This window comes from Heloderma suspectum, chromosome 3 (genome assembly GCF_057233095.1).
Source record: "Heloderma suspectum isolate Gila_16-S chromosome 3, 16-S_ref, whole genome shotgun sequence".
Taxonomy (NCBI): domain Eukaryota; kingdom Metazoa; phylum Chordata; class Lepidosauria; order Squamata; family Helodermatidae; genus Heloderma; species Heloderma suspectum.
The window spans coordinates 178,939,199-178,966,296 of NC_139460.1; the positions used below are offsets into that span (position 1 = coordinate 178,939,199).

General features: G+C 45.9%; 1 protein-coding gene across 1 annotated transcript; it reads left to right on the plus strand.

The window, feature by feature from the left end:
• The first annotated feature begins 1 nt into the window (after window position 1).
• On the plus strand, window positions 2-27,098 carry MSMB (microseminoprotein beta). Its single transcript, XM_084845084.1, has 6 exons — window positions 2-146; window positions 1,933-2,359; window positions 15,632-15,706; window positions 19,101-19,188; window positions 23,274-23,376; window positions 25,554-27,098. Exons 2-6 carry the CDS (start codon window positions 2,321-2,323, stop codon window positions 25,681-25,683), a joined length of 435 nt encoding a protein of 144 aa, XP_084701210.1. The 5' UTR covers window positions 2-146; window positions 1,933-2,320; the 3' UTR covers window positions 25,684-27,098.

Consider the following 27,098-nt stretch of genomic DNA (forward strand, 5'->3'; position numbering starts at 1 on the left):
GGGCCGCGTGACTGGGCTGAGGCGGCTGCGGGGCGCTGAGCGACGGAGGAGCTGCACCGTAGAGATAAAAACGAACAGGCGGTAGAGTGGTCAAGGTTTCCGGTGTGATTTGAGATCTCCAGCTTATCTGTGAGAGAGCGATAAAAGTACGGGGCGTCCGCGTGAACGTGTATAGCAAGCAGGGCGGATCTATATTCGACTTCCTTGGGATGGGTGCGGGTTTGAGGGGGCACAGTTAAACACCCCGCTGTGCTGCAACTTGAAGTGTGTTTGGGGGGCGGGGTGTATCGTTGCCTGAAATATAAACTTGGCAGACAGAAAATGACCGGGGTCGGGGTATAAGCAGTAGTGTGGTGGCAAATTCAGAAGTGCAGGGCCCCCTCGGGGCAGCCACGGTCGCGCCCCCTTCAGTTCCAGTATAGCCAAGATACACCGTTCCTTAGATTCCTGCACTGAGTGAGGGGTTGGACTCGGTGGCCTTATAGGCCCTTTCCAACCCTACTATTCTGATTCTATGATTCTACAGCCTTCAACTGGGATCCAAAAATAGTGCAGCTGAGAGTAAGGCAAGGGTATTTCAATTGGATGCCTGAAAAAAAATGCAGGGGTGTTAATCTTTTTCACCCACTCACTCACTCAAACAAACATTTTAGGTTTTCAAAATACAATACTCTATGGAAGCTTCACCCTCTCAACTCAGCCCTCATGGACAGATCCCTTCTCATTTAAGCAGCCCCCTTGCACGCTCCCTTAGCGCCCCAACATTACCCATTAGCCTTTCCTAAGCGCCTTCATTATAACCTGTCCTGCAACAGAAACGTCCACACACCCCAGCTGGATTGAACCACACATATGGTTTACTTACCCCATAAGTAAAACATACATACACACACACACCCCTCTACCTTCTTTCTTCTCTCCCCCCAACTGGTTTTTTTTTTTCTGTTTCCCTTCCCTCCACCTGGGTTTGTTCACCCAGATACATGCCAACCTTATACCAAAAAGTGTAGCTGACAGCAGGTTGCATTTGACAGTTCTGCTTACTGTTCAATAATTAACAGTGCAATCCAATGGGTGTTTATTTCAAATTAAATTTACAGAGATCTTGGGAAGGCAGCTAAGGCTGCAGTCCTATGCACACTTACCTGGGAGAAAGCCAAGTTGGCCACTGAACATAGTGGGACTGACTTCTGAGTAAATGTACATAAGATTGAGTGGTAAATCCTAAAAACTGGCACAAACCAGCCGCCTGCCCCGTTGTTCAGTCGTTAAGTCGTGTCTGACTCTTCGTGACCCCATGGACCATAGCACGCCAGGCCTTCCTGTCTGCTCTCTCCCGGAGTGTGCTCAAGTTCATATTCATTGCATCGGTGATGCTATCTAGCCATCTCATCCTCTGCCCTGCCCCATAAGTAAATAATGGTGGCAGCACACACACCCCAACCCCACTCTCCTGCTGCTGCCATGGCCAGCAGCAGCAGCCCTGAACAGGTGGCTGGTGTTGCAGGAGACTAGGGCAGTGCCAGATGCCCAGGCACGGAGCAGAGACGGGCGGGCGGAGAAGCCAAGAGCTGAGGAGGAGAAGGGGGGGGGAAGGAGGTTGCAGAGCGCCCTCAGGATCCCTCACTTGTTTACTCCCTTTGTGTGCCAGCGGTTCTGCATAGATGAGAGGCAGCCAGGAGGCATCTGCCTGCACTCCCTTTGCTCCCTCCTCCTTCCCTAGCAGACTGCGACCAGGCCAGGGGCTGGCTTCAAAACAAGTGCCGGCGCAACACCCCGGCGCGACCTGCCACCACTACACCTGGTATTAGCTTGGTATAACTTCCATTCCAGCATATGAAAGCATTATTTAAATATTTTTGTCTATGTTTAAGGGGAAGGACACGTTGCTGCTCAGTCACAAACTGGATTGTTCTATTTTTTTTCTATAAGATTTGTCCATTTTACCCTGCCGGTGAGAAGAAAAGTCGCGTCTAAAGCAAACAAGAGGTCCTTTAGCTTGGCGTAGTTTTGTCAGTCTGTAATTTGCTAGGTCTATGAAACCTACATGTAGTTCAAGCAGAAACGAAACAAAAAAGCAGACTGCGGATCCATTGCCAAACGAGACCGGATCCATTGCCAAACGAGACCGTTTTCTTCACGTCAACTCACTGTGAAGGAGCCCTTAGAAGCCTACACAGGGTAGCAGAAGATCCTGGGAACTGAAGAGCGCTAATGCAGAAGAGTGTTATGTTCAAGAAGCATCGTGAACTCCACTGAAACTTTATTTGGAGTGAGAGATTAAAAAAAACACATAGGAAGAAGAGGTGGGGGAACCCAGATGCACAAACACAGTACAGCTGTCTTAAAATATCATAAGGTATATTTTGTGACATCACTGCCTTTATCATAACATTGACTCATCCTAGAATGATTTCCTTCATCTTGGAAACATTGGTGAAAATGCCGTACAACAGTCTTCCCCACCCTGGTGCCCTCCAGATGTTTTGGACCATTGGCCAAGCTGGCTGGGGCTGATTGGAGTTGAAGTCCAAAACATCTGAAGGGCACCAGGGTGGGGAAGGCAGCTCCAGAGAGTAGCAGTGGAAGGAAAATGAGTATTTTTGATTAGGTTTTAGGTTCTAGAGGATCCTGGGCTACTCACTTCATTCCCATTGTTATCAGACACTTTTTTATCAGCTAACAATACAACTTTTGCATGGCTTGAATTTTTAACTACAGGAAAGTACTTTTAGAATTGCATACTTTTCCTTGAACTATACATGTTGCATATGGTTGCACATTTTTAAAAAGCCCTAATAGCATCCGAGAACAGGTCTACTATTTCTGGTAGATCTGGTGACTGAGCAGCAATAAGGCTGGGCACCAGGTCTACCAAGATAGGTAGATTGAGCTTCCGAGAAATGTGTATACCAACTCTACCCCTCTGTTGTTTCTCCTTGGGTAGAACTGGTGTCCAGACCATGTCTTTCCTCCCACAGCTGAAAGCCTTAGTTCTTTCCATGGCTCCCTTCACCCCTGTAGTGGCCCTTCTGCTCTACAGACAATGCACAATAGAGTCAGGTACCTTCACAAGAGATCTCTTTATTTCTACAAAACATGAGAAAACACTGACTTCTGTGGAGCTGCATGGCACAGTATCTCAGCTCCAAGGCCAACCCTAAGAGAGAGATGAGAAGAGGTTCCACTTGGGCCTCCTGCAAGAGCTAAAACTGGCACTCTTAAAGCTGTGTGTGTGTGTGTGTGTCTCTCTCACAACAACCCATTCTAAACAATGAATTGCACTGCTGCTACAATCAATTTCACAGCCCCATCTGCATTTTCCTAAAACACCAGCTGTCCTGCCTGAGCCTTGCCTGTCTGGCTGGAAAGTGAACGTAGAGACAGATGGGGCAGGTGCAGCACAGCAACCGTGTTGCTGCCCTGAGGATGACATCATGACTGCACCCCATCATGATGGCATTCTGAGTTACAACCCCTTGCCCCTATGAGCAGATGCCCATGGCTGCAGGAAATAGTCCATATTCTTGAAAAATGGCCCAGAACGGCCACTTCCAAATGAGCCTAATTCACCAGTCACACATGACTGTATCGGATGGATGGAATGAGCCACAAACCCCATGGAAACCACTTTCTAATATCCAATCCGGGCAATAGTTGACATTCTCGAAAAACAGCCCAGAATGGCAACTTTGAATTGACCCAAATCAACCAAATTCACAAGTCACATATATCTACATGGGAGAGATGCAATAGGCCACAAACCTTCCACAAAAAAACACATTATGGTACCTGTACCAGGCAATAGTCCATATTCTGGAAAACAGCCTGGAACAGCAACTTCCAAGCAAGCCAAATCAATCAAATTCATCAGTCGTAACTGCATGGGAGTGATATATAGTTAGCTACAAAACTGCCATAAAACCATGTTCCATTACCTGTTTCAGCCAACAGTCTGTATTTTGTAAAATAGCCTGGAACGAAAACTTCCAAGTGAGACAAATCAACCAAACTCACCAGTCACATTTAACTAGATGGGAGTGATATAATAACCCATGAACAAACACCACCACTCAATATTAGAATTAAAAGCTATATTGAATATATAGTACAATAATATAACAGAATCAAACCCACCTCAAAAATTACTGATTTGTGTCTTTTAGCCCTATCCAAGTAACATTTGACATCATCAAATTCAATTTGGCTATTGCTAAACCAGCGTAATTTATATTCAATGATTTTTTTTAAAGCCTGCTGGTTAAGACCAGAGTTAAGGCTATCTCATGTTTGCTCAAGGTCTACAAATCCCAGAAACTGGAAGCTAAGTCTGGTGCCTTAACTGACGTGCCCTGTGATCAGCCATGATGTTGTACAATGGGTGTCTCTACATTAAGTAAAAAAAAATCCACATCCTTTCTGGGGCTTTCTGCTTTTGCTTTCTTTGTGGGATTAGGATGGGCTTCTTCACACAGCAGACATATGGTTTGAGTAGAGGAAGCACCTCCCTCCCTTCCTGACCTGTGCAAAGGAGCAGGGGTGGGGAGTGTCTTGCTTTCATTGCTTAACTTGTGCTATACTGTTTCCCCACAGCCTTAGGCACACTTACTTGGGAGTAAGCCCCATTGAAGTAAGTAGGACTTCTGAGTAGATATAAGATCATGCTGTAAGTCTGCAACCTTCAGCACACTTACTTGGGAGTAAGCCCCCCTGAACTTAATGGGTGCTCTGAATCAACAGAGGACGTTGATTCTGAGCTTGGTGGGGTGGGGGATCAGATCTGTCTCCCTTCATTGCAGGGAGGGATTTTACTCTCTTCTTCTTCCGATCAGCAATCAATAAACGTGGTTTGAACCGAGAAAAGTCCTTCTTCGGCAAGTTCATGGTGCTAAGCCAACATTACACACTGCTGATATGGCACCATTAACTTTTATTACTAGTTTATCTCCAATCTTTTTGAAAACACAATAAAGGGGAAAATGTGTATGAGGCATCCTGGAGGTTTATGATGACATGTAAAGGACCGGCAAAATTCTGTGAATGACCAATCATGAGCATGCAATGTATCACTCATGTAGAGACACCCAGTGTCATGAATGTTTGTTTACACCTTACCTTCCGTGTATCCACATTCTCCTGGGTCTTTCAGGGCCAAATCTACATGAGGAAGTTGAAGTGTCTGGGACAAGCAAAGATGCCCATGTTGTCCTGGTCCTGTATTGCCTTATGATGCACTAGAGGAATCCTCCTGTGAGTTGAGCCAGGCATCTTTGTTAGTTACATGAGTAGCTATCAGGACGGATTAAACGACAAGAGGGAGATCTCTTCTAGCAGTAACACTAGATGCTTCGTAAAGCAATACAGGACCAGAACAACATTGGGCATCTTTGCTGACCAAGGAAAAGTGTTGGGTACATGAATTAAAATGAGCATACATAGAGTGTGAATGCATGTTCAGTGTAACATGAATATAGTGTGAGATATGATCCTTGTATGTCCTTTCCCCACCACACAGAAAGAGCGAGGATTGGGGCCCTTGTACTGCATTTCTGCTTTCAGAAAGATGGTGTGAGTTCCTGATCCTTTTGCTCCCCCCATCTGTGCATTCCATCCCCACCCCTCCCAAATTATCTGAGGGTCAAACTTCAAGTTACTGTAAAGATGTAGCCAGGTTTTCTTTCTTTTTTACTCAGAAGTAAGCTCAAGAGACCTCATATGGATCAGGACCCTAGACTGGTGGGTAGGGGGCTTTAACCCTTTTCCCTATGCCAGCAATCTACATTGCAATTGCAGTCCTTTTTGACAACGTAAATGGGAGGCATGGGTAGGGATGTATGGATTTACTTAAATTCGTTCCGTCTGTGTTTCCCGGATTGTCAGACGTCCTTTGTTTTGTTGTCCACTCATGGATGGAATTGGATCTTGTCTGCGAGAATTTCATTCATTTACAAATGCACATTAGTGCATTTGCATGGATACACACATGTGCAAGTGCACATTTGCACAAATCCCTTGCAAAAGTAAAAAAAACTAGACTAAGTCTAGTTCTTGGAACACTGTTTTTGTGGAGGTTTTGTGGCTCATTGCATCACTCCCATCCAGTTGCAGGTGAATTTGGTTGATTTGGCTTATTTTGAAGTTGCCCTACTGGGCCATTTTCCTGAATATGGACTATCACCTTGCTCTGCCTCAGGTGGCTTTGTCAGGGGGTCAGGATAATATAGGGAACACATGTTGGAGCTGCAAAGCTCCATAATATAAACTCAAGTCTAGCGAATTGACACCTTGCCTCAGTGTCAGCCGTCTGAATGTCCCTGCTACCCCTAATATATTTATCCAACATTCCCTGCTAGTCCTTAATCATGCTATGAGGTATATACAGGAATGGACTGAAATAAAAACAAAACCTATTGGGAGTATAATACTTTTCACCACTTGGAGGCGCGTGAGCCTGCAAATCTGCCTTAATTACAAAACAAGCAATCTCCTGTTATGGTTCTCAATCCAGTCCTCAGAAGTAGTCAGATGAACACCCAAACGATGCTCTTTCCCTGTGACCTGTTGTAGTTATTTTGAATCCAGACACCCCTCCATATACTGCCAGATTTTCCTGGAATAAAAACAAAGAAAAAACAGCACTTAGATTAGTTATAAACATATAATCAGCAAAAAAAAAAAAAATTGTTTGCCTCATCTCCACATCCACTCCCTTGGTTAGTCTGGATTGTTTTGGTTAAGGGCTCTCCTGAGAGAGTGAAATGCAGTGAGATGGGACAGCCCTGTCTTCCTCCCCCATCAACCCCCAAATGCATCAACCTGAAATTATTCATTTTTATATGGGTGGAGGGAACCCATATATACCCCCCCCGCCCCATGTGGTGTCTGGATTGCTCAGAGGAAGTCTGTGCCAAAGCTGATGTTACCAAGCAACCCTTTGAAAAAGGCTCCCTCCAGCTAAGGAAAGGCTTTCTCCATGTCTATGGGCATCTCTACACCTGCAATTTATCACACATCCATGATTGGCCACTCACAGAGGTTTGCAGGTCCTTTACCTGACATTGTGACCCTCCAGTAATTTTCCCGCTATTTCCCCCTGCATATCCTGTGTTATCCCCAAATGGAAAAATGCAGAAGTTTTCCAGCCCACGCAACAGGAGTGCCATGACCTTCCCATGTATTTCTCCCATAGTACACAGAAGCCGCTGTGTGTGGATGGCTGTGGGCAGTTGTTTTGGGTTGTTGGGGGTGCAGTCATGATGATGGAGGCAGCGATGATGGGCTGTGGGGCATGTTGCCCTGGCATGCCTGTGCCATTCTGGGTCCTCGCCATTTTCAGCCTGCAGAATGGAACAAGGCGGCAGGGTAGCAAACTAAGTGGGGAGCTCAGAGGCTCAATATGCAGGAAATGCACTATAGCAATCACCTGCTCCTGTCTCCTGAGGTCCCCCTCCCCACCGGGTCTCTTTCCCACTCCAACTAGTGCTTACTATAACTAATTTTAGTGCAAATATTTTTTTTCTCTGATTAACCTTTGAATTATTGAGGAAAGAACTAGCAATGGAATAAAAGCCACATGTACATAATGTAATAATGCTCTCCTTCCCCATGTTATGTAGGACTGAAGCCTTCATAACGACTCCAGCTTCTTTTAAGTAAAACATATTAGTAAGCTTAAAACAGAGGAGCAGGTACCAGGGAGGAATTTTCATGATGCCCCAGCACATGTGATGGTTCTTTGTGGAAAAGCAACGATGTTTCTGAGCAGCTTCACCACCCCAGTGAAAACATAACAAACAGAAAATAACGAGATGGGGAGAGCCGTATAAAGGCGTATGACCCAATCCTGCAATGAAACCAGGAGGGGGAAGCACCGGTATTGATACGGATTTCTCCACCCATGTGATGGAGCCTTAAGGTGACAATAGAGATTCTCTCTTTACAATATTGGATCACTGTCCACCATGTATCTTGGTATAGCACTACTATGGTCATTTTTTATATAGGAGTAGGGATGGCGGAGAATTTCTCCATGAATCTTCGGGAGGCCGAGTGCCGACGCATTCAGCCCCCCGAAAGTGTTGGGGAAATTCTCCGCCAGCCCCCCGCCCCCCCCCCCCGGGATGGGACTTACCTTTGGCGAATGTCCCTCTCGGTGGCGGGTCCCAGCGGCATTTCGGCGGGGGCGGTGGCCGGTCTCCAGACCGGCCGCCGCCACCGCCGCCATTGCAAAATAAAAAAGTAAAGTAAAAAAACAACAACACACACCCGTGATAGGCTACATAATGATTTATGTAGCCTATCACGGCTAGATTTCCAAAGTCAGCCGTGATAGGCTACGTAAATCGTCACATAGCCTATCACAGGTGACTTTGAAGGGGAAAAAAAAGCACGTACACAAATGGTGGCGCTTTGCATTCCTTATTTTGGCACGTCTAGTCTACGTAAACATTTACGTAGACTACGGCGAAAATAAGGGAACGCTATTTGTGTTGCCCTTATTTTCGCCGTAGTCTACGTAAATCTTTACATAGACTAGATGCGCCAAAGTAAGGAACGCAAATGGCGGCGCCCCATGGGCGCCGCCATTTGCGTACGCACTTTTTTTTTTTTCCAAAGTCACCTGTGATAGGCTACATGACGATTTACATAGCCTATCACGGCTGACTTTGGAAATCTAGCCGTGATAGGCTACGTTAATCGTTACGTAGCCTATCATGGGTTTTTTTTGTTTTTGTTTTTCACTTTTTCTTTCGCGGCCGGGGAGACGGGGCGCTTCTCCCCCGCCTGAATTTCGGCTGGGCGAGGCGAGGCACCTCCCCCCCCGGCCTGAATTTTGGACAGGCGAGGCGGGGCACCTCCCCCCCTTGCCTGAACTTCGGGGGGAGAAGCGAAGCGCCTCCCCCCCACCGCGAAGCAAGCTGCGGGACAAGGTAAGTCCCTTTCGTCCATCCCTATATAGGAGCCAATTATTTGATTTAAACTACTGGTAAAATATCTTTTAAAAATTGCATTGTGGTTTAGTAAAGATGTGGGTTGCTAGGATTCCATGTGGGTGAGATCCTTGTTTGCTTTAGGGATAACTATTTTTCTTGCCTCTTTTCAGGTAGGAGGAATCGCCCATCATAATCACTTGATTGCACAGTTTGGCTATGCATGGAGAAAGAGGCTCCCAGAATTTTTTGTAAAAAGCTGTTTCGAGGCCATTGTGCCTGAAACCTTGCCATTCTTTAGGCCTTTAATCACAATTGCAATATTTTTGCTTATAAGTTCTCTTAACCAGCATCATGTTCTTTTTTTTAACTAGTCAGACTGGAGAAAGTGGTCAATTGCCTTAGCAGAGGGCTTCTCCAAGGTAGTAAAAATGGTTTTAGAGGTATAATTAATAGTGTGTTCTGCATAAGGCATGCCTCTAAAACAGGGGTGGGGAAACTCAAGCCCAGGGACCAAATCTGGCTCTCCGGGGATCCCAGTCCAGCCCTACAGAGTTCCCCAGAGGGCTATGCAGCACAGGGGAAATTCATTCACAGCAATCTCTACTCCTGTAGCCTTTAAAGAGCCTGCTGCAACGTCTTGATTACTAGAACACTTGTGAGTCTCTTGCAGCATTATGACATCAGGTCACTCTTTGAGGAAGACCAGATTCTCACCATGGGACCCCTTTTCCAAATCCGTCATCTTCAGAGTAATATCCTCTTCTCTGTTTTGTAACCAAAGCAGTTTGTCTTGCAAAGTTAGCACCAGCTACAATGTAGCCTGCAGTATTCATTGTGCCATCAGGTTTCTCTCCAATTGCCTACAGCTGCTGCTGAACTGAGTCTAAAAGGGCTTGTATTTTCAAAACAAGCTGATCCTGATTCTGCTCTACTTAATCTAATTTATTGTAAAAACAAACCAACAAAAAACACTTTTTTTTGAAATGCTTCCATTCTGGGCCAACTGTACTGGAGTGGCCATCAGCTCACCATCTCCTGATGTGGGGTGGAGAGTGAAACTTGCTGTTCCCTGACAAACCAGGTAGGTGTTCAAATCTTTAACATTTTTAGGAATTTCCTTATATTTTCTGCTGCTAGATTTGCCTATATTAATCATTCTGCAAAGCAGTAAGTATAGTGTTTGGGGCCCATATTTCTGCATCCATGACTCATCTTTAGGTTTTTGTTTTCCTGGTTTGTATTCTTTCAAACTTCAAGGAAATACATTTCAGCTGTGAGACTTTTATCCCTGTAAGATGGCAATGGAATCCTATTATTTTCCCTCTCCTGTATCTTCAATAGAAACATTAATTATACTGATTACAAAACAGATATAAAAACCAGATATAAAAACAACTGGGTGTCTTAAACAGTTGTTCTAAGGTAGTATCAGATGTTGTCTTTGTAGTACTAAATCTTTCATTGTCATTCCAGTTAGAAAATGATGCATATATTTCAGTTTTAATTGAGCTGTAGTAAATTTGACAACTATTTTGGATTTTTACATGTCCATTTTATCAGCATCACAGTGTTATAGAGAAGGCTGGGTAATACACCAAGCTATGACCACTGAATGACTAGTACAAATAGTTTCATAACATACTTTATACAGATTTTGCATTGTTGCCCAAAATAGATTTTAGTTGACAGTCATTTTATAATTTTACAACTATGGTTTCTAAAAGGCTTTAGGAGACGGGTGGGCTACACATAGGCTTCAAGCCACATGTGACCCCCCCACCTGTTTCGTGGTACCTGCCACCCTGTGCCACCTAATTTCAGTAGTGCGGCAGTGAAAAGATAGTTTCCCCTTTAAAACAAGGCACATGGTGAGCGTGCACCTTGTTTTAATGGCAAATCACGCTCTCCGGGGAGCATATTTGCCTTTGAACCAAGGCACGCACTCACCGCATGCCTTGTTTTAAAGCAGAATGCAGATTTTTGCTGCCATTGCATCAATATTTGGTAGTGCAGCAATGGTAATCTTAGTAGTGGGTGGGTGTGAAAATTGGGCCTGAACCCTCTGAAGTTGCCTACCCCCTGCCTCAGGATATGTGTTAGTTGTATCCTAAGCTTGTTTTCAAAATGTCACCAACATTTTTTAATAATGTGGATGCTTGAGCAATTTTATTCTCATAAGGAGTCAGTGTCCGCCATCTTAGCTGATCAACTTTAGGGTTAAAACTAAAGTGTATCGCTTAGGAACTGATAGATTGGGATTCAGCAGGGTCAAAACAAAAAACACACTAAACAAATTCCCATCGCCTCCCATAGCCTCCATTTCCAAATTAATCCAATTTTTCTGCTGACTGGACATTGCAGATTGGCTTGTGCAAGCCTTTTAACAGGGGTGGCTCAAGTAGGAGGGTTCCCCATGTGCCACCCTCTGTCGCACTCCCCCATCCCCCTTGCCTGTACCTTTAAAAATCAAATGCAGCTGGCTGCTATAGCCGTTGCTGCTGTGCTACAACTCCTGGCAGCGCAGCAGCTTCAAACTCCACACTGAGCATGTGCAAACTCTTACACATGCTTAGAACGTTCCTGCTGCTGCAGAGCCTTGGACCAGAAAGGCTTTGGAGTCTGCCTGGCACTCAGTGCCAGGCAGTGCTGGCCCTCGTAATTAAGAGGGGAAGTGCCACAAAAAATGAGCTAGCCAATCAAAGACGGCCCCTTCCCTCTACAAGAGAGGGGTATTTTGGGGGTGATGGGGGGGTGGGTCGCACAGAAGGGAGAAGGCTGTCTGATTGACAGGCAAGCTGAGTCTAGGCAGCCAATCAATGGATTGGGTGAGCTCTGCTGGCTGGCTCAAAAGTCAGAGAGAGAGAGAGTGTGGGTATCTCTACACAAGCAAGTTATTGCATGTCTGTGATTGGCCACTCATGGAAGTTTGCAGGTCCTTTATATGATGTTGCCAACCTCCAGGATGTCTCCCATGCTTTTCCCTGTTTATCCCACTTTCAAAAAGATCCGAGATAAGCTGGAATAAGAAAAAACCTGGGATATCACCAGTGTGTAAAGCTGGTGTAGTGCTATAATTTGGCCACTAGATGGTACTGTTTCATTGAAAACATAGAAAGCCCCCTAAGGCTGTGGAGAAAGGGCATTTTCAATTCCACATCACATGTTCATTGTCTAAAGGAGCCCATTGAAATTGTGCCACAGAAACGGGAGCAGTAAGCCCTGAGAGTATGTTCTTCATTTTAAAATCTTTCCATTCTCTGTTTTGGGTGTCTGGAGAAATTCGTGGTGCTGGGTTGTAAAATACAACAAAATCTTTGTCCCCACCTTGTTTAAATCATCTCTCCCTGCCCCCAATTAACAATTAATTATTTGTTAATTAACAATTAATTATTTAATTAACAATTAACGCTTGTTAAGTCAGCAGCAGTTAACAAGTTTTACCCCTGCAAAACTGAGTAAAGCAACGCATGGATCTAGTTCGCATGTCATGGCTACCCCTGGGCAGTTGTGAACGAGTGGGAGTGAGAATGCTGGCTCCCAGCTGGCTGCTCCTACTGAGCTAAACAACCCAAGGATGCTCTGTCCTGCAGAATTGTGGGTTGTTGGGGGAGGAGCAACCCAGACTTATAACCCATAGTTTGTTCATGGTTTACAAGTCTGGGTTGTTCCTCCCACTACAAGCCACAATTCCACATTCAGACATTATGCAAAACATTATTGCGAACCTGTCCCTGCTTCCCCATTGCACTACTTCATCGAATGCGGAAGCACAGTCCACACTCGAGCACTGTGCTGTTTTCCTGCTCTTAAAGACAGCAGCTCTCGTATCTTCCTCTATCCCTGTGTGTGTGTAGGGATTGCGGGAGCATCACAAAGCCCTGTGAGAATTTACCCCCCCACACACACACCAGTTCCCTCAGCAAGAAGAGGGGAAGAAGGCAGCGCCTCTCGTCCTCCCGCCCATCATTGCTACAGCAGCAGTGGTGTGGGAGAGGTGGGTAGTTTTTCGCATGTTTTCCTGGCCTTAGGGAAAATGGGCAGCTTGTTCCTTGCCGCCGCCATAACAGGTGGGGGTGGAGGGAAGAAGGAGGCACCTAACCTCTTCTCCCCCCGCACCAGCTGGAGGCCAGGGTGAGAGGCTGGGGGGTGTCTGTCAATGCTCTTTTCCCCGCACCAGCCCTTGACAGCTGGTGTGAGGAAGAGGGGCACTCACATTTGCATCTTTGAAGACAGCCCTGTGTTTATCCACCGCTCCTGAGATGATGTTAAAATTGTCCACGGACATTTTTATCGATGTTAGTCCATGGACACTGAGGACTGTCTGCCTGGATATGTGTGTGTTTTTCTTTCTGTGTAGTGAGCATGGATAGGACTGTGAAAATATTTACACTTGCCCGGGCAAGTTTGCGGAGCAATCAGGCTGGAGAAGCTATACACTGTTGGCATAATTGGGAGAAGCTTACACCACCCCCTTCATCCAACCAGGTCTCAGCTATACTTAACAAGCCAGCCCACTCTTCCTGCATTAAGTCATAAATAGTTGCCACCTTCCCTGTGGATGTGGTGACATTTAATAACTGCACCATAAGGTTAGAGGGGACTGCAGTAAGGCCACCAGTGCTATCCAGGCTGGAGGACGAGTTGGAAGGGGAAATGGTGCAAAGGTGTTGGAATGGCCTTCCCTTCAGGTGTCGTGCTCACTACCCACAACCATATTGCCCCTGCCCATTACTACATTCATGGTGGCCCCTCCCCATGATCTAATGTCTTGCCCAGAAATTGACTATTGGAGTCTGGCTGGAAATTCTCCAATACAGTAGGATTATGGGAGGGCTTTTTAAAAAGCAGAGGTCTCATTACAGCCTCTCTTAAAAGATGCTGGGACCAAACCTTACTGCAACAAAGCATTTACCACTCTAGGGATGGTGGAGAATTTCTCCACGAATCTTCGGGAGGCTGAGTGCCAACGCATTCGGCCCCCCGAAAGTGTTGGGGAAATTCTCCGCCGGCCCCCCGCTCCCCCCCAGGATGGGACTTACCTTTGGCGAATGTCCCTCTCGGCGGCGGGCCCCGACGGCGTTTCGGCAGGGACGGGGGAGGCGGCCAGTCTCCCGACCGGCTGCCGCCGCCGCCATTACAAAATAAAAAAGTACAGTAAAAAAAAAAAAACACACAGCCATGATAGGCTACGTGACGATTTATGTAGCCTATCACGGCTAGATTTGCAAAGTCAGCTGTGATAGCCTATGTAAATTGTCACGTAGCCTATCATGGGTGACTTTGGGGGGAAAAAAAAGCGCGTACGCAAATGGCGGTGCCCCATGGGAGCCGCCATTTGCGTATGCGGTTTTTTTTTCTCAAAGTCACCCGTGATAGGCTATGTGACGATTTACATAGCCTATCATGGCTGACTTTGGAAATCTAGCCGTGATAGGCTACGTAACGATTTACATAGCCTATCACGGGTGTGTGTGTGTGGGGGGGAGGGTTACTTTTTTTTTCGCGGCCAGGTAGACGGGGCCTTCCTACCCGGCCTGAATTTCGCCGGCAAGGGATGGGGCGCCTCCCCCCCGGCCTGAATTTCGGCCGGGCGAGGCGGGGCGCCTCCCTCCCCTCGCCTGAACTTTGAGGGGAGAACCGAAGCACCTCTCCCCCACCGCGAAGCGAAGTAAGTCCCTTTCGTCCATCCCTATGGCAGATAAAGTCACCCATGTCTGTTCCAACTTAGGTGCTTCAATTATCGCCATAGTGGCTGGGTGACCGGCCAGATGGGCGATTAATACAGTTAATAAATAAATAAATGGTGGGCTACTGAGTAATCCTCCTCTCCACTTTGTGGGCTATGATGGTAACTTCTAACTCAGGGGTAGGCCTCATGTTTGGGTATGTGGGCACATTTGGCAATTTGAGAAACTGTTCTGGGCACCACCACGGAATGGCTGTCATGGGAGGGATGGTTAGTTTCAAAGAACAAGTAACCTCCAAAAGACTGAGTACATGGTAGAGTCCCAATACAGTAAACCATTCCTTTCAACTCATGGTTTTCAGTAACAGCAGAAACCTATTTTACAGAAGGCAAACTCTTTTAATCTCCCCCACCTCTGCCAGCCAACTGATTCTCACTCACCCTGGCTCACCACCCATAAGACAAATGCTCGCTTGCTTTCTCTCCCCCCCCCCTCTCTCTCTCCAGACAGAAATTACAGGAGTCTCCTTTTCTCCCCGCCATTCTTTTTCTTTGTGGCTGGGAGTGCTGCAGAAGAAAGCATAGGCCTGCAGCCCCCCCACCATGTTTATCTCCTAAGAACGTCTCTGAGCCCCACATATAGCTGTTAGATAAAAAGTCCTTGCTTTCGGTTTAGAAGAAAAGAATGCCAGGCAGGCAGCAGTGGATCCAACACTATTTTATTGAACGTTTTGCAAAACGGGTGCAGAGCAGTCTGGACCCCGAGACACGTGTGCAAAAGCCCTTTATATCATATCGCTTCTATTGTTCTTACCAGTAACCAATGAAACAGTTAGTACATCGGCTCACTAAGTTAATATCCAATAAACAGTCACTATCAGCTTACCAAGCCGTTAGTCATGAGCGCGTCAGTATGATTCCCTTTTTGCTCCGCCTATATTTTCCCGCCACTCGGGCTCTTACGTAACTTGAGACGCCAACGGTTATGGAGTCTCCTTTTTTTCTAACATAGCCCAGAGGCATTCATGGGAAACTAAGATGGCAGTGGTTGGAGGCCTCACCTCATTTGAAGGGATCCCAGTTGCTGGTAAGTATTTATTTTTATTTTTTAAGTGAGAGGAGTGGGGGCACCTCAGTGGGTGTCAAGAAGGGTGTCTGGAGCGCACTGGTGCCCATGGGCACCACGTTGCCTACCCCTGCTCGAATTACTCAAAACTAGGGATGTCAGAATCAATGCTTTCGAACTGTGGTGCTGGAGAAGACTCTTACAAGTCCCCTAGACTGCAAGGAGGTCAAATCAGTCCATCCTAAAGGAGATCAACCCTGAATGCTCATTGGAAGGACAGATACTGAAGCTGAAATATTTTGGCCACCTAATGCGAAGAGAAAACTCTCTGGAAAAGACCCTGATGCTGGGAAAGATTGAAGGCAAAAGGAGAAGGGGATGGCAGAGGATGAGATGGCTAGATAGCATCACCGATGCAATGAACATGAGTTTGAGCATACTCCAGGAGACAGTGGAGGAGAGGAAGGCCTGGCGTGCTGTGGTCCATGGGGTCACGAAGAGTCAGACACGACTTAATGACTGAACAACAACAACAACAAGGGATGTCAGAGAATTCCGCCACGGATTCCAGTGAGGCCGGATTCATTAGAGTCTGCCCCCCCCGGAATCCATGGCGGAATGGCCTCCCACCCCCCACCACCCCGCAAAATCCCCCCGAGACGGAACTTACCTGGGGCAGATGAGGCTCCGGCGGCGGCAGCCAGGCTGCCGCGGCTGCCATTTGCGTCCTTGCAGCCATGATAGGCTACGTAAGTATTTACGTAGCCTATCACGGCAAAGAGCAGGGGTGCAAATGGCTTAGCGGCCGCCATTTGCGTCCCTCCTCTTTGCCGTGATAGGCTACGTAAATACTTACACAGCCTATCACAGCTGCTTGCAAGGATGCAAATGGCAGCTGCTACGACGGCCGCCATTTGTGGCTGCAGCAGCCCGGCCGCGGCCAGAACTCTGGCTGCGGATGGCCCTGGCCAGCGGCTCCGCGGACTGTAGGGATGTCAGAGAATTCCGCCACGGATCTTGGTGAGGCCGAATGCCAGCGCATTTGGCCCCCTGAACTCTGTGGTGGAACAGCCTGCCCCCCGCCCCCCCACGAATCCCCCCCAGGACGAGACTTACCTGGGGCGGATCTTCTGGGCGGCGGCAGCTCTGGCGGCAGCTTTGGCGACCGGCTGGCGCCGCCGCCATTTCCAGTCTTGGTAAAAAAAAAAAAAAAGACGTGATAGGCTATGTAAAGATTTACGTAGCCCATCATTGCTGGGTTAAAAAAAAAAAAAACACGACGTGATAGGCTACGTAAATCTTTACGTAGCCTATCATGGCTGGGTGGGTTTTAAAACAAAACAAAACACCCGCATATGCAAATGGCAGCCCCATTTGCGTCCCCTTTTGATTTGCCGTTTTAGCCCACGTAAAGATTTACGTGGGCTAAAACGGTGAATCAAAAAGGGACGCAAATAGCGCCTGCTACACTATTTGCGTTCCCCTTTCTTTTCACAGTCATAGTCTACGTAAATATTTACGTAGATTAAGACGGCCAAAAATAAGGAATGCAAATGGCAGCAGCCGTAGCTGCCGCCATTTGCGTACGCGTTGTTGTTTTTCCCCCAGAGCCCTCTGCAGCCGGAAATTCGGCTGCGGACAGCTCTGGCCTGGCTGGGCCTGGCTGGCTGCTCTGTGGAGCTGCCGCGGAGCACAGCCGGCCGTTCGAGGATTCCAGGGGGGAGGAACAGAATGCCTCCCCACCACCACCATCAACATAATCCACAAAAGGTAAGTCACTTTCGTACATCCCTACCGCGGAGGCACCGCAGAGCGGAGCCGGCCAGGGAGGATTCTGGGGGGAGGGACGGAGCGCCTACCCCGCACCGCGGATGCCCCTGCGCGGAGCCAGGTAAGGGATTCGTACATCCCTACTCAAAACAGCTGTGCTGGAACAATGGTAGAGGGAAAATAAGATTTCTTTGCAGCCATCATTGCCACAAAGTAGACTGCTAGGAGCTCTAGCCTGTGTGTGATTGGATTTGTCATGAGTCTTTTGCCCTGTCGCCTGTCATTTCTTTGTCATCAGCTCTTCAGAGCACCAAGGAGCTAACTTAGTTCCATGTCCAGGGAGAGGGCATTCAGGAGTAATCATGTCAACTGCCTGGTCCATTTCCCCATTCCAGAGGTTGATCAGGGCTTTGATAAGATCACCAGCTCTGTGACAGGAAAATCCCAAGAGCTGTCAGATCTATCAGTGTCCTGGGGCAGCCCATTTTAACAGGAACTCATTGGAACTTATATCTGAGTAGACACATATAGGATTGCTCTGATAGTGATCTAGTTTATGGGATTGTTGTAAAGATAAACGAGATAAAATGCCATTGGGGATTTTGCTATTTAAATTACTATGGTGATTAGTAATGAACTATGAAACGTTTAAAACAACTTTGGAAACAGATTGGAAAGCTGTAAGCACAATGCATTTATAAAGTTGAATAAATAACTTTCTACTCGTATGTTTTGGAATCAGTGATCTAGAAATGAAAGGCTTCATTGTAGTGACTGATTCCTACAAAAAGGACTGCGCATAAAACAACAAAGTACCTGTAAGGGGCCACTCATTGTTCATTTCAGATGTCCTATTTAAACTTTGAAAAGTGTACTTGTAGCAGGTCAGTGGAACAATAGCACATTGCCACATATGTCCTTCTCCAGATAGTTCTTTGATGGTCTGCCAGAGCATAGACCCCCTGGACTTAATTCTGCCTATAGTTACCTTTGGGTCAAAGTGGGATGACTGTTGCAAAAGTCTGATGTGTTCTAAAGTTTACAAAAGGACACATGTGATCAGTATTTGTGATCCATTGGCCTACCATTTCAGTTCCAGAAACAGAAATAATGTTGAAAGCCTCCCCTTCTAAGCAGTGACAAGGACAAATTAGACCTCCTGCCCATTGCCAAATCTGTTCAAGTGGTGGTTCATGCAATTTGGCAACTATTCATTACACCCACAATATAAATTCACAAAGCAGTGTTTGCAAAACATCAGAGGCCTGTGGAAGTGTGGGGTGTTTCTGTGATGGTGAGTGCCTACTGTTTTTTTCTCAGTATCTTGTAGACTATTTTGTGTTGACTAGTTTTTATTCCATAAGATTTACAGCCCAGTCTTATAAACACTTTCTTGGAAGTAACTCATACAGCTTTCAATATGACATATTTCCAAATAAAGCTCAAATCCTCTGCACAGCTGGTTTTACAAGTTCGCTGATTTTAACTAGCTTAAAGCATGCCTAACTCTGTACTCGGAGTGCTATGCATACTTGCAAACACAGCACATATCTTCACATGTCCATGCTAACTAAACTATTCAAAATATATAACCACTGGGGCCCATTCCAGTGACCTTCCTGCCTCCCTCCCCTCTGTTTTACAGAAGCTCCTGCCGCTTTTTCTCCTGGTCGTTGCCCTCTTGAATACCTTGTGTGATGCCCAGTGCTCTGTAAAACCAGTTGGCAAAAAGGGTAAGAATTCGTGTTCAGTATTTGGGTTCAAATAATGTGATGTTTAGAACAGGACAAACCAATTCTTAGAGATAGAATGGATCCCCATGATCCCTCTTAAACAGCCTTTTCCATCCTTGTGCCTTCCAGATGTTTTGGACTACAACTACAACCATCCCTGACCATTGGCTACGAGGGCTGGGGCTGATGGGGGGGGCACCAGGTTGGGGAAGGCTGTTCTTGAGCAACTAGGGCTGAACAGCAGGGGCAGTCCCACAGGGTACTCGTGTGCCATGGAAGTGACTGGTATTGTGCTTGCCAAATAAAAACCCAGAAAAATGTTTTAACAGTCCTTTTTACCCTGCATATTGCAAACTACATATTTACTGTGCATGCAGGGTTCCTTTTTTTGTTCCCTTTCCTTCCTAATCCAGCCTGGCTGCAGATGTGCAGCAGATTTTTTTCATGTGCTTGAACTTTCTCACTGAAAACAATGGAGCATAAATTTAATGTTCCTGGCTGCTCAAGTCTGGCTCTGTCCAGGGTGAAAAACTGGCTCTGAATATAGCACTAATCTGAAATGGTGGTGCTTTCAAATTTCAGGGAGAAATGTCAGGGAATTGAGTTGCAGTTTATTGTTGTGCTGGTTTTTCTTTCTATTCTTCTTCAAATGAAACTTATTTCTTGACATTGTTAAAAGGCATGTTACACCCGCTTCATTAATATGCTTTATGTTAATGTTACATTATTTATTCCACAGCTGAACAATATCTTTATTAACCAATCAAATATCACAAAATAGTGATCAAGTTCTCCACAACCCTTAATAAGGCTGAATGTTAAACAAAGGGGGGGGGGGAGTAAAAGAAAAATCCTGATGCTACCACAAAGTCTTCATTTAGCTCCAGTCTTAAAATATAGAGTGTAGGAAGAGATAGTGGGTTTAATTGGTGCTATGCAGGTTTCAGTTTGCACCACTGGGACAAAGAAACACACAATGGCTGATCTCACATTTTTGAAAAAATAAAATCCAGCAGTTACCTGGATCTGTTTCTAATCTTGATCAAAATAGAGTTCCCTTGTTAGCTAGATAACAGAAGTAAAGAGAAATCTTGCAGTTTTTATATTAGTAAAATTGGAGATTAATTTTAGGTGGTGTACCAAGTGAAAAAAAGTTAATAGAAACCGCACTGAAAGTGTCTTGGGAGGGGCTACGGGGAGCAAGCTAGGGATGAAGGAGGGCTCAGCTCCAGTCACGTCTTCTTGCCCTTAATCCCTCCTGCCTAGGGATGGCAGAGAATTCCGCCACGGATCTCAGTGAGGCCGAATGCCAGCGCATTCAGCCCCCCAAACTCCATGGCGGAATGGCCTGCCACCCCTCACCCCCCCCGCGGATCCCCCCGGGACGAGACTTACCTGGGGCGGATCTTCCAGGCGGCGGCAGCTGCGGCTGCTGGTCTTCTGACCGGCTGCCGCCGCCGCCATTTGCAGTCTTGTAAAAAAAAAAAAGACGTGATAGGCTATCATGGCTGGGTTTAAAAAAAAAAACAACGCGTACGCGCGTTCCTTATTTTTGGCCATCTTAGTCTACGTAAATATTTACGTAGACTATGATGGCGAAAATAAAGGGGAACGCAAATAGCGTAGCGGGCGCTATTTGCGTCCCTTTTTGATTTACCGTTTTAGCCTATGTAAATATTTACGTAGGCTAAAACGGTAAATCCAAAAGGGATGCAAATAGCACCTGCAACGCTATTTGCGTTCCCCTTTATTTTCGCTGTCATAGTCTACGTAAATATTTGCGTAGACTAAGATGGCCAAAAATAAGGAATGCAAATGGCGGCAGCTGTAGACACCGCCATTTGCGTACGCGGTTCCCCCCCCCTTTTTTTCCCCCAGAGCCCTCCGCGGCCGGAAATCCAGCTGCGGACGGCTCTGGCCTGGCTGGGCCTGGCCGGCTGCTCCGCGGAGCTGCCGCGGAGCACAGCTGGCCATGGAGGATTCCGGGGGGGAGGAACGGATCACCTCCCCCCCATCGAGGATTCCGGGGGGAGGGACGGAATGCCTCCCCCCCATCAACATAATCTGCAGAAAGGTAAGTGACTTTCGTACATCCCTACTCCTGCCTATGCATGATGGGGAGTAGTCCCAGAGTTAAATGTATATGCCACCATCATGTTTATTTTGAGCCTTACGCAGCCCCTTTCTGGGTGCATTTCCCTTTCCAGTGAGATGCTTCGTGACGAACTGCATACACCCACTGCAAAGCATTGGGCAAAACTATTGGTTTCCACTGCAGTGCAACAGCAATAGGAAGTGGTAGCTGAGTGCAGGGAATTCCGCATGCAGATGTAACACTCATGTATGTTTTGTCTTCCCTTTTGTCTAGAAGAAGTAAATGTGATTCTTCCCACAGAACTGTGATGTTCTTATACATTTGAATAATATATCATCACATTTGCCAGTGGAGTACTTTTCCCCCTCACTTTTTGTGGTGAATTCATTTAATTCTGTTTCTTTATCATACTTACAGGGGACCCACCCCCTTCATTAGACACACATTAAAGTTATGTATGCATAGGCTTACAACAGGAAACGAGGATTGCAGCCATCTTCAATAACCAATTCATTCATATGGCAGCCTGTTTTGTTCCTATTGTTAGCACAAGTCTTCTAACATTTCACCTTTGCATGTATTCTGAATATGATGGAGAATTTTTGTTCCTCATCTTTCTTTCACCACAGTAATTGTTGCAGAATGGTCAGTATCTCTCTAATGTTCTTTTTCCTAAGCTTCACTAAACGTATTAAGATCTTTCAGCCTTTTGTTATACTTTGTTCTACAGACTCTCCTCTACATTCTCTCCTCATTCAACATACTCACCTTAGAATTTGTGAATACTCTTTTCTCAAAGTCAGAAGTGAAAACAATACTCCAGATAAAGTATTACTGATGCTAAGTTTACGTACTTTTTGAATATAAATATGATGCTTCCCTTTGTATCTGTTAAAAGGGATATCGGCATGTTATGCCACTGCATTACACCATTGGTTTCTATTATGCATAAAAGCCAGGTGCTTGGTTCCCTCTCTCTGTCACACTGCAGCAGGGGTGGGGTGGGGGGACGTTTTTGGGGTTGAGGGCAGCATTCCCTCAGGGGAAGTTTTCAGAGGCTGCATACTGGTGGTGGGTGCGCTCATCTCTCTCTCTCTCTCTCTCACACACACACACACACACTCACTCATTCACTCACTCTCTCTCTCTCTCTTCATCCATCATCTCAGGGAGGCAGAGCAACATAGGCTCAAACACCTCCTCTCCCCTCCCATTCTTTCTCCTTCACACCCATCCACACCCATCTATCTATCTCCATTCCCACACTTTCCTTCCATCCACATCCTTCCATTCACTTTCCCCCATTCCACATACTCTCATTCATACTTTACTCCTCTTCACACTTCCCACCCACACACTTACCTTCCCCCTATTCATATACTTTCCTGCATTCGCACACATCATCTATGTAGACACCTATAATCAAGTGAATGCTAGTGACTAGAGCATGCAAGAAAAATACTACTGGAGAATGGACAAAGCTAATCGGTACAAAGAAATCAATCATTGAGAAAAATGGTTTTGAAATTCTTCCAGAATCCCCAATGCATTTCTAATGTTTGTGTATGTTCTTGGGGAAAATTCTCCATATTTTACTAGGGGTAATTTGAATCTTCTGTGCCAGTTATATGATAGCTGAATATAGAGAAAGCTGCTCTCTCCAAGCAGTCAAACTTGGTGACAAAAACTGCCTGCCCAGGGGGGCAAGAAACTTGGGTGGAGTGGGGGAGTATGTAAAACCTGTAGATACCTGCTTTTATGTGAAAGGGAGTGATGTAGATATACATAAGATAAGAAGCAAAAATGGATGTGCCAAAGCTGACAGCCACAACATGGCCCCAAATACAGTCATGTCCTAAAATATGTATCAACATTGCTAGAGAGAGGAGTTTTAAATTTTGTTTTAACCAGCAACAACCCCAGTTTTTATCTCTGGTTTCTAAATCACTGGAATCTGTCCTGCATTGTTTGCTTGCTCTGCATATTTCAGGTTGCTTTCAAGATGGAAAGTGGCACCGTGTTACTGCTGTGTGGAAAACTAGCAATTGCCAAAGATGTGAATGTAAATCAAAAGAACTGATATGCTGCAGCTTGTAAGTTCAAGTTCTAAAATCTACTTCAGATTTTCTGAATGCTGGCACTTCTTTTCAAATACACAGGTGTCCATGAGTCCTGCTATAGTTGAAATGTGGGTATTATGCCAACCTAGTTTATCCAGTACATGCTTGAGATGGCAATTCTATAAACATTTACTTAGGAGTAACTCCCATTGAACTCAATGGGGCTTACTTTTGACTAAACACAGTGGGAATGTAGTATAATGATGCTTTACCAGGGCTCGGGAACCTGTGACCCTCCAGATGTCGTTGGACTCTAATTCCCATCAGCCCCAGCCAGCCTAGTCAATGGTAAGGGATGATGGGAGTTCATCAACATGTGGAGGGTCAGAGATTCCCCAGTTCTGCTCTAAACAATTTCTCCATTGTAGTTACCATCTGTTACATCCTAAGGCTAGAATATACCAATGCATACTAATAAACAGTCACACATAAAGCACTAATTGACACTATCTTCCCCATATCTAGTTTACCTGCATAATAACTTGGGCTTGAACCTTCAGAATGCAACAATATTCACATATTCTTCTTTTTTCTAAATGATCAAGACTAAGTTCTTTAGGTTTTCTTCATTTTTTCCCTTCAAGGTCAATGAGACAGTGTTTCAGGAGGTTCGAATGCCCAGCTCTCCTTTGAGGTGAGCATTACCTCACACCCAAAGCCCATTTCCAGTCATAAGCCCAGTGAATGTTGTTGGCATCTCTACGTTAAGGTGTGTGCTAAAACACCCTGTTAGTGTTCCTCAAGAATGTCTACATTGCGGGTGGAAAGCAGTGTACCTTGAAGCATGTTTTTGTGCCAAAGGGCTGGTAGGGTCTAAACTAGGGATGTACGAAAGTCACTTACCTTTTAACAAAATGTGATTCGAGGTGGGGGGGAGGCGCTCTGTCCCTCCCCCCGAAATTCTGGCCAGGGGGGAGGCGCTCCATCCCTCCCCCCTGAAATTCTGGCCGGGGGAGAGGCGCTCCATCCCTCCCCCCCCCCCGAAATTCTGGCCGAGGGGAGAGGCGCTCCGTCCCTCCCCCCCCCCGAATCCTGGCCGGCCGGGTCCGCAAATGGCGGCGGCCGTAGCTGCTGCCGTTTGCGTCCCTGCAGTCAGCCGTGATAGGCTACGTAAATGTTTACGTAGCCTATCACGGCTGAGTTAAAAAAAACATGCGCGCGCGCGCGTATGCAAATGGCAGCACCCATGGGCGCCGCCATTTGCGTTCCTTATTTTGGCACGTCTACGCTACTTGCGTTCCCCTTATTTTCGCCGTAGTCTACGTAAATGTTTACGTACACTAGATGTACCAAAATAAGGAACGCAAATGGCGGCGCCCATGGGCGCCGCCATTTGCATACGCGCTTTTTTTAAATTTTTTTTTAACTCAGCCGTGATAGGCTACGTAAACATTTACGTAGCCTATCATGGTATTTTTTAAAAATCTAGCCGTGATAGGCTACGTAAATCTTTACGTAGCCTATCACTTTTTTTGTGTTTTTTTGTTTTTTACTGGAAATGGCGGCGGCGGCAGCCAGTCGGAAGACCAGCTGCCGCAGCCGCCGCCACCGAACTGCCGCCGAACCGCCGCCGGAGCTGCCGCCGCCAGGAAGATTCGCCCAAGGTAAGTCCCGTCCCGGGAGGGGGGGGGGAGACCGTTTCGCCACCGATTTCGGGGGGCTGAATGCGCTGGCATTCGGCCTCCCCGAGATTCATGGCGAAATTCTCTGACATCCCTAGTCTAAACAGATTTCTCTTCTGGGTCAGCTGCTGAAACTGAAAGGTGGATTCAAGGAAAGAGGTCACTTCTGATGTTTGGATTTCTTCCTCATCAAGCTGGTCCATGGGCAGAGCCATGGAGGATGTCTGATTATGCATTCAGTTTCTTTTGAATGAGCACAGTGGCTTTTGTTTTTGGCCACTACACTTGCAAGTATGGCTGTCAGGACATGGGGCCGGTAGTATTTGATGTGTCAGGTCAGACACAGTTTCCACCCCATGAAAAGGCTGTTGATGGATCTGAATTGTTCCAAGACAAAATTTTATGAGTGCCTTCCTAAAGATGAAAACTAATAAAGCTGTGGTCCTCTGGAAACTAAGCTGATTTGACTCTAGTGTTAACTTTATATCTCTCTGCCATATGACCTGACTACCTGTCTTAATTATTTAGGGTTTTCAGACCTATCAACTACGACAAGACGAAATGTATTGCCATGTTCCACCAGCGATCCTGCTCTATCCGTGTGGTGAAGAAGGATGATCCTGCAGAACACTGTGAGGTCTTTGGTGGGGTTGGGTAATCCCTTTCTATTCCGCCTAAGTCTTTTAGGAAGACCAGGGATGATGAGGGATATAGTTGTTTAGCTTTATTTGAGGAATCACAAATTTACTCTGTTCATGCTTGCCTAGTTATGATCTTTCAGAATGTTCTACCTCGATTACCAACCAGTTTGTCATTTTGTAGAAGTCAGGCTGAGTTCACACATTCTGTTTATCAAATAATAATGGCAATGGTCACTTAATTAGTTGAATGTGAGAAACTGCTGTCATGGATCACTTTCTCTTTTCACTACAGCTAATTACTAGGGCATATGAGAAAAAGGTAGGCTTATGCAATCATTTAATTTGATTTCATTCATGATCTTCTACTTTTTTAAACAAAGATTCCCCTGTATGGCTCGAAATAGGAATGAGCCAGTGTGGTGTAGTGGCTAGAGTGTTGGACTGGGAGCCGGGAGATAAGGGTTCTAGTCCCCACTCTGCCATGGAAGCTCACTGGGTGACTTTGGGCCAGTCACAGACTCTCAGCCCAACCTACCTCACAGGGTTGTTGTTGTGAGGATAAAATGGAGAGGAGGAGGATTATGTACTCCGCCTTGGGTTTCTTAAAGAGGAAAAATGGCGGGATATAAATGTAATAAATATATAAAAAATAGGAATGAGCTGAAGAAATATTTTTCTAACCTCTTAGGATGAAAATGTTGAAAAATAAGTGATAATTGGACAACATGGGAACAATCAGGTGTCAACTCTATAATAAAGAGAAGTACTTTGCTTGTTTGATTTCTTGCAGAATAGTGTTCAAAATTTTCTTCCCCATAATTTCTATTAATTCTTCACACACAGTTTTTGATATGTAAAAATGGGCCAGTTCACACGATCACTGCAGTCCACCATGGTTTATTTACCTGCAGTGGGTTAACCCTCAAACAACCCCTGCTGCCCAGTTTCATATGACACATCAAACCATGGCAACCCAGCGCCGAGGTTGAATATTCAGAATGGCACGCACTGCAACCCACACCGATCTGGGCTGCAGTGATTGTGCAAACCCAGGAAATGAGTTCCTCTTCACTTGTTTCTGTATTTTGTAATATGCCCTGTAAAACTGAATGTTGCTATAAAATGCTCATCCTCTTCTGCACAAGAATTCTAATATAGCTAGAATACTAGTGCAATTCAGTACCTTATACTACTACTGCGTTTCAGTGTTTTAGTGTTTAACTGCTTTTTAAACTTCTTAACTACAAGTACATTATTGTGCTGCTTTAATAGCCAACAATGAACTATTCTTATGCTCTCGACCTTTCTCTTAACAAGAGACCTGTTCTTCCTCATGCTTCTATCCACAGAAGCAAGACGTTGCAAATGAGATGTGGACAGAAGTAGCTTCCATGCAAAACAATAAATATTACCGGTTGATTCTGAGTACAGC

Excerpts from the sequence above, each read along its gene's own strand:
- MSMB (XM_084845084.1), top strand. The coding sequence starts at position 2,321 with ATGCACAAACACAGTACAGCTGTCTTAAAATATCATAAG. Across the intron at positions 2,360-15,631 it reads CTGTCTTAAAATATCATAAG|CCCAGAGGCATTCATGGGAA; the intron begins GTATATTTTGTG and ends TTTCTAACATAG. Across the intron at positions 23,377-25,553 it reads GAACTGATATGCTGCAGCTT|GGTTTTCAGACCTATCAACT; the intron begins GTAAGTTCAAGT and ends TTAATTATTTAG.